The sequence below is a fragment of the Manis pentadactyla genome, chromosome 16 (genome assembly GCF_030020395.1).
Source record: "Manis pentadactyla isolate mManPen7 chromosome 16, mManPen7.hap1, whole genome shotgun sequence".
In the NCBI taxonomy this organism is placed as follows: domain Eukaryota; kingdom Metazoa; phylum Chordata; class Mammalia; order Pholidota; family Manidae; genus Manis; species Manis pentadactyla.
Window position 1 is genome coordinate 11266704 of NC_080034.1, and position 8400 is coordinate 11275103.

Below are 8400 nucleotides of genomic sequence, written 5' to 3' on the forward strand. Positions count from 1 at the left end.
ACAAATTCTTTACCCTGTTTGGACTTCAGTTTGTCCACTTAGGAAATAGAGATTCTATCATGCTTCCTCACAGATTTCTGTGTGCTCTAACCAGATAAAACCTGAAGTTTCTGAGAAATACAGCAAACATCAAAGATCAAATATGAAAAGATCAGCTTTCAAAACTCCATCAGTATCAAATCATCTTTAAGCTCACTTTCAATGTTGTACTTACTATTATGTAATGTTTTAAAACATGGCTATGGGTCTCTGTTGCCTCTTTCATCTATTCTGAGCTGAGGAAAGGTTCTCCCAGTTTCTGCTGCCCTGCTTTCCGTTAGAGAGAAAGACTCACGGCGTAGTAATTAGGCCCTGAAGACACAACTTCAGGGGTATTTGCATGTTTTATCTTTCAAATTTCCACAGGAACTTCACAGAAACTCCCCATATTAGATTCCTACTGCTGCTGTCACAAGTTATAGCAAATTTAGTGGGATTAAACACACACACACACACACACACACACACACACACACACTTCTAGGAATTTACCCTAAGAATGCAGCACTCCAGTTTGAAAAAGACATATGCACCCCTATTTTTATCGCAGCACTATTTACAATAGCCAAGATATGGAAGCAACCTACATGTCCATCAGTAGATGAATGGATAAAGAAGATGTGGTAAATATACACAATGGAATATTATTCAGCCGTAAGAAGAAAACAAATCCTGCCATTTGCAACAACATGGATGGAGCTAGAGGGTATTATGCTCAGTGAAATAAGCCAAGCAGAGAAAGACAAATACCAAATGATTTCACTCATCTGTGGAGTATAAGAACAAAAGAAAAACTGAAGGAACAAAACAGCAGCAGAATCACAGAACCTAAGAATGGACTAACAGTTACCAAAGGGAAAGGGACTGGGGAAGATGGGTGGGTAGGGAGGGATAAGGGTGGGGAAGAGGAAAGAGGGTATTATGATTAGCATGCATAATGTGGGGGGTGGGAGAAAGGGGAGGGCTGTACAACACAGAGAAGATAAGTAGTGATTCTACAACATTTTGCTATGCTGATGGACAGTGACTGTAATGGGGTTTGTGGGGGGGACTTGGGGTAGGGGGGGAGCCTAGTAAACATAATCTTCTTCATGTAACTGTAGATTAATGATAACAAAATAAAAAATAAAAAAGTAAAAAAAAAAAAAAAAGAAATGAGCTGCGGGGGAGCAAGCCGCCCAGTCCCACCAATGCGAGGGAGGCTTGGTCACGACCGCCGGAGCTGCGCGCAGCCCCACCCAGCCTCCCCCCAACTTCCTGCCCTGCTGCGGCGCGTCACTTCCGCCGCCCACGGTCTGGGGCTGGGTCGGGAAGCGCGAGGGAGGCGGCAGTTACGTGAGACTCCTGCCCGCGCTCGAGCAGGGACTACATTTCCCGTGAGGCCTCGGCGGCGCGGCAACGGCTCCTGGAAGCAGAGCCCGGACCTGCCACTCATTCATGAAGCGAGCGGAGCCTGAGACTAGACCAGAGGCCGAACTGGGGTCTGAGGAGATGGCCCAACTGCCCCGCAGGATTATCAAGGAAATCCAGTGTTTGCTGGCAGAACCAATTCCGGGTATTAAAGCAGAACCGGATGAGACCAACGCCCGTTCTTTTCATGTGACCATGGCTGGCCCTCCGGATTCCCCCTTTGAAGGAGGGACTTTTAAACTTGAACTGTTCCTTCCAGAAGAATACCCGATGGCAGCCCCGAAAGTACGTTTCATGACCAAAATTTATCATCCTAATGTAGACAAGTTGGGAAGAACATGTTTAGATACTTTGACAGATAAATGGACCCCAGCAGTGCAGATCCGCACAGTTCTGCTGTGGGTCCAGGATTTGTTAAGTGCTCCCAACCCAGATGATCTATTAGCAAATGATGTAGCGGAGCACTGGAAGACCAACGAAGCCCAGGCCAAAGAAACAGCTAGAGCGTGGACCAGGCTGTATGCCATGAATAACACTTAAATGGATCTGGTCATCAAGTGTGCATCACTTCTCCTGTTCTGCCAAGACTTCTTCCTCTTTGTTTGCATTGAATGGACACAGTCTAGAAACATTACAGAAGAAAAGCCCAGACATCTTCAGTCTTTTGGTGATTAAATGCACATTAGCAAATCTATGTCTTGTCCTGATTCATTGTTGTGAAACTAGAAGTATCATCTGAATTGTGAAAAGTTTAAAAGCAGTGGCTTCTCTCTGTTTTTATTCATTTCCCCCATCGTGGTTTAAGCATAAAGCACTGTGAATGAAGGTAGTTGTCAGGGTTAGCTGCAAGGGTGTGGGTGTTTTTCTTTATTTTTGGGGGGAGGGTAGTTCTAATTGTAATGGGCTCCTGTCCCCTCCTTTATGGTGATCTAATTGCATTGGTTTAAAGCAGCTAACCAGTTCTTTAGAATATGTTCTCTAGCCAAGTCTAACTTTATTTAGATGCTGTAGATGGACAAGCTTGATTATTTGAACCAAAATGGGAACATTAAACATCACAGCCCTCACTAAAAAAAAAAAAAAAAAAAAAATCCAGTGTGTTATTTTTCATTAAACTTTCATATTCATATTTTTAATACATCACTACCTAGAAGATATATTTTGATATTTTTTTAAAGGATTATATGATCAGTAAAAAAAATTAGACTTACACCTTTCAGTAAAAGACAAAACCCCTCAGGCAATAGCATTTGAGTTCTCAGCATTCAGGTTTTACAAGTTCTAAGACAGGACTACCTAAACCCTATTTCCCAAATATATTCCGTGTGTAGCTAACCTACAACTTTCCTTTCTCCCCGACCCTCTTAACTGTGGATCTGCTGGCTTTGTGCATTTCAAAAGCTGGAGCATGGTCCACGCCCTCAGTGGTTGGCGCAGCATTTTTCCTGCAAGGGTCACAGCATCAAACTTTTCCCACCAGGCCAGAGAATAGAAGCACTTTAGCTGTATGGAGGTGCTCACATCTGAGTACAAAACATTTTGTGAATAAAAATCATTCATGCCATTCTTGAAAGAGAGATGTTAGTTATGTTGTATATAGGAAGGGTTAGAAAAGGGGGAGTAGATAATTTATGTTAATCTCTCCATTTTGTGCAGTTGTAAAATTGAGAACTTTCAGTGCTCAAGTGTCTCACATGACTAGATAACATGTAGTTGGACATACAAAGTGGAAGGTCATGAAACTCAACTATCACTATTCAATCAAGGTATTTTGTTAAAAACAAAATATCTGTAACATATTCTAAACTTGTTGTAACAATAGGACAAGAGTTGTACAAAAGGGATTTTACAACTCCCAGCCCAGTTGCAGAATATAGAGGTTCTTCTATCTGGAAAAATCTAAATCTATAAAGTTAATAAGGTGTTTGTCAGCCAAATTCAAGAGGTATTCTTAAAAAAAAAATCGTCTGCAGTGGATCCAGATCCTGAAATGTAGAGGCATTAGTGGCAAGATTCTACATACTGTTCCGAGTGGCCACAATAAACACAGTGTTCTTGTATATTTGGTCCTAACTCTTATACTTTCTCTGGCATCACTGAGTCTCTTTACTCCATTTGCTTCCAATATAGTCCTTCCATCATGCACCTGTGTTTGATTTATTTCCTAACCCATCAAGGTTTTCTCCTTTTCTTAACTTAATCTTACTATTTCATTACTTCCTTAATAGGGTTAAATAAAATAATGGATCCGTTCCTATTCTAGACTATGTCTAGAAGCCATTATGGTTTGAAAATGGGCCACTGATTTAAAAGGCCTGGGTTTTATATCCTGACTCTGATTACTTGAGGTCCTCACACAATGTCATTGTGCTTCAGATTTAATGTTAAACAGAAAATTATCCTTCCTTGCTGTATTTCAGGGAGGCCTAAAGACTTGATGTATATGACTGTACCTAAAACTTACATAACATGTAAATAAGCTGAAAGGGAAAGGGAACCTGAATCTAATCCTGAAGTAGTACTCAACTTTTGAAATAATTCTGAAGAAGGTATATATTCATCCAGTCACATATATTTATTGAACATCTACATCACACTGTTTAAGGCATTAGAGATATATGAATAAACATTGAAAAAAGAGTATCTGTCTTCCCAGAACTTAGAATATTAGTAAGCTTCTGTAAAAAAAAATCTGAACAAAACTAAAGCCAATTTCTCTCTGACATATGATCATTCACTGGAAGTTTTTCTCATGCAAAATCTGTTAGAAATACAGATGGTAATCCTTCTGTAACAGAGAAGGTAGCTCTTAGCATTGTCATATGATACGCAGATTTACTCATTTTCTTCTCTTGTCAAACTACTGGTTAGGAGGATTGGTAGCATCTAAAAGACATGCTAAAGGTTATTAAAAGGTGAGGGAAAAAGAAGATCTCATCTATCTTGTAAATAAGAGTTTCTGCACCTACTTTAAAAGAACTTTGGCTGGAACAAGCATTTCAAATGTCAGGATAATTCAGACTGGCAACCAGCAGATAACCAATTTTTCACATGGTCGACTAAGCCAAACCTCAGCTTTTCCAACTCTGTAAGTCTATCTATCACTAACTGTGAAGCAGAAGAAAACTCAAATGGTCATTACAACATTTGAGTTAAGGATTCCAAAGTCTAGACTGCATTACTTTTAGTGGACAGAAGGTCTATTTTTGGACTCCAAAACAAATGTTTCACTTTTTCTGGCTGATTAACAAGGTTCAGACATTATATTTTCACTAGGACTCATCTCCTTTGTATCTACAGTCTTATCAAGAGGATTTCTACTTGAAATGTAATCATGGTGCTATATTATTTTTTCACTAAAAAGTTAAAATAGTAACTACCTCACATTAAACCTCAAGTCTAATCTTTTAAAAGTGTGATTACCAATAGAACATAGCAGGTAAAAAATTGTCTATCTTAAAAAATGTTTCTAATATTTGGAAAGTCATAAAGGATACTATCCAAAAGACTTCTTATTAAAGTGAAATGAAATTAATTTTATTTATTGATAAATAAAACATTATCCAATATTTCCTCTATGTTATAGTGATAGGCTTGATTGCTCATTTAATGGACTCTATATTGATGGTAAAACGCCAGTTTAATTTGCTGAATAACTAAAAAATCTATTTAAAAAAAGGTATAGGTATATATTAACCAAACATATCCCTCTTCTTCTCTCTCTCCACCTTATTAACTCAATACTTTCCAAAATGATTTACCTTAAGTTTAATCCATGAAGAAAAATAAAGTCTTGAGACATCAGTTTAACAAAATTAGCAGCAACAGTCATTGGCCTCTCATGAATGTGGTAAAATACCTTAACTGTTTGAATAAAGAATCACTTGCCCTATTATATTCAAGACAGTTAATTGAAATAGACATTTCTGGTTAGATCTATATTTTTAGGAAAGCCTACATAGTTGCACACACAGAAAAACATAGATCCAATTAGGTAGAAAATTAATGGAGACTTTATTTGAATACATAAAACCTCATTTTATCATCCAGATATAATCTAATAAAATTCTATTATGTTCTGGAGGCAGAATTTTTTGAGGTATAGGAATTAGATAGACTGCAGTGCTATCCTGTATGCATCTGAACAAATGATTCTAGCTAAAAGTTGAGAAGTTCAGCCAGAAATCTACATCAAGCCATGACCATATCTCCAGCCTACCTTAATCCAAAGAGAATACAGCATTTTCTTAATTATTCAGTCTGGAGAATGAGTCTTTATCTAACTAATTTGGCCCTGGGGAGAGTCTGTCAATTTAATTGCATCTAATGATTCTGCCTTAGCTAATATTTATGGTGTCCACATGGATCCTGGAAGAATGCAGTACAAGAATTAAACAAGAAATGGGTCAGGAGATCTTTGGCTCATATGTGTAAGCAGCAGAGGGGGAGGCTCATAATCAGGAGGATTTTGAGTACATTTTATAAATAAGTCCTTACAGACTTCCAAACTGTAACCTAGGCAAGCAAATTAAACTTTAAATTTAACCTTTCCCCTGAGTGTGTCCAGGCACTCGTGCAATGGCAGAATGTACCCGCTATGGAAGAGCTGAGCTTATAAAACCTCTGTTCTGCTCTGGAAATAGCTTTAGTCATGTGGTCAACCTTCAGGACAAAGAAAATAAAGGAGGGAAGGAAGGAAGGAAGAAAGGCAGGAAGGCCAGGAAAGAGGAGAGAGATGAAGAAAGAACAATGGGGGAAGGGACGGAAAGAAAAAATAAAAACACACGACGATTTTCAAATAAAAAGTAACAGATACACAGTGAGAAAAATGGATTGGATCAGCATGCAGGATGCTCTGATGATGAAAATGTTTCCCAGATTTATTAAGAGGATGAAATCATTTATTTTTATTTATTATTAGTTTCACATTATTAGTTAGACATTTCTGGTTAGATCTGTATTTTTAGGAAAGCCTACATAGTTCCTTCAAGATGCAAACCCTGAAAGGATATAGCAGGTAGGAAGTTATTAAGAAAGAGTCCCCTTAGGATGAGCACCTGTGTGAGAGGGGGATGAGGTGGCGAGAAGCGATGAACTGTGATGCAGTCTCAGGGAGGGCCTCAGACACTGCACAGGAAGCCGTGGTGATGAAATGACCCATCAGAAGTGTCCTGAATTAGAAACAGGGGACTGGGCATTGACATTTCTGCATGATCAGAAGTTTGGGGCTATGGGCTGCCTCTGGTAGGAGTTCAGCCTTTGGTAGGACAGTTTTTTCAACAAAACTCATCCCTAAGATGTTTGATGGTTGTAGATTTTGTTTTGGCAGTTCTTCCAGAAGCTGGGAGAATAAATCCTCTATTCCTGAAGGACTTGGGCCAAGGCAGGGACTAGCACGGGGTGGGTGAGGAACCAAAGGAACCCAGTTCAAGGAGGCACTCAATTGTTTGACCTGAGAATGAGGATCTTCTTCAATTTTGTGCCCTATAGCAAGCAAATTAACTTTAAATTTAACCTTTCCCCTGAGCATGTTCAGGCACTAGTGCAATGGCAGAATGTACCTGCTGTGTAAGAGCTGAACTTAGAAAGCCTCTGTTCTGTAGAGGCATGATTGCCTCACCTTAGTGCTGGCCCTTTGCAGGATGGCACATCACAGACTCCCCCACAAACTACCCTTGTGTTGCTTGGATACACTGTCCTCTATAGGCTTTGAAAGTAGTCCTCTAGGATTCTACAGGGCTCCTCTTCCTGGAGGAGCTTTAGGAAAGAAAATTTTGTGGAATGAACTACAGTCCACTGCTCACTGTTGTGACAGCTGCTGTTGCTGGTCACAAGGCTATAAATTTCTTTCAGTATCTTCCTTGCCTACTTTCCATTCTGCATACCCTCCACCCCAGCTAGTGTCTTGGCTGGTCTATATGGCCTTCTTAAGGATATGTCCCAAATCCTCATCCTTGAATGATCTGTGTCCTTAGTCACTGTGCTCTTTTCAGGACATGGAGCCCACCCTTGTTTATTTGCTTTCAGCTGGGCAACGGAGTACCAAGAAACCCACAAGTGGTTACCTACATTCCAGATATATTCCCTCTGTGCTCCCTGTGTAACAGAACCCTCCGCTAATTGATCCTCAATTAGCCCTACCAAGATGGCAACCCTTCTGCCCTGCTAATTCATTGTCATGAAGATCCTAAGGTGCTCAGGCAGTAGCCATAACATATAGTTCAGAGGGGTTCTTGCAGCACCCCTTGCGATCATAATCTTTTATTGGGAAGCAGGACTTCTGAATTGAACACAGCCTTGGTGCGAAGCACAAATTCTACAAGTCAGTCATTGGCAGTAGTAGTAAGTAGAGCCACTCCTGCTTTCAAACCTTGTTTCTTGGAGTAAAATACTCCACTGCTGGGAACACAACTATATATATATGCATGAGTTTGGGGTGAGGAGAGAAACTTTCAGTCCATAGCACCTAGTTTTCGTTTTACTTCCAAATATCACATATTTCTCTGAAAGTGATCTTTCCTCTACTCATTTTTTGTATGTTCTATAGTTTGTTTACCTATTCACCTATTGGATGACATATCAGTTGCTTCCAGGTTTTGGTGATTATGAATAAAGTTGTTATAAATACTCAAATGCAAACTTTCATGTGAACCTGTTTTTAGTCAGTTGGGTGAAGACCTCAGAACATGACTGCTGGATACAGTAAGCAAACCTGCTTACAGTGGCTGGGAGCTCCAGGTACTCTCCATCCTTGCCCACAATTGCTGTTGTCAGATTCTTCTCCTTTCTCTCTCTGATCTCAGCCATCTAATTGTAATGCAGTATTTGATGATTATTTTAATTTGTGGTCCTTGACAAATGATGGCAAACATCATTTCCCATGTTTATTTTCCATCTGCATATCTTCTTTATGTGGTTTCTGTTCAGATCTTTTGTCCATTTTTTAATCGG

At 39.6% G+C, this 8400-nt stretch overlaps 1 protein-coding gene across 1 annotated transcript; it reads left to right on the top strand.

Moving 5' to 3' along the window:
- Window positions 1–1504: 1504 nt before the first annotated feature.
- LOC130681361 (ubiquitin-conjugating enzyme E2 N-like) lies at window positions 1505–1989 on the top strand. Its single transcript, XM_057494275.1, has one exon. It carries the CDS (start codon window positions 1531–1533, stop codon window positions 1987–1989), a length of 459 nt encoding a protein of 152 aa, XP_057350258.1. The 5' UTR covers window positions 1505–1530.
- Window positions 1990–8400: the final 6411 nt, after the last annotated feature.

Bases quoted from the DNA above. Each gene is read 5' to 3' on its own strand.
- LOC130681361 (XM_057494275.1), top strand. From the start codon at position 1,531: ATGGCCCAACTGCCCCGCAGGATTATCAAGGAAATCCAGTGTTTGCTG.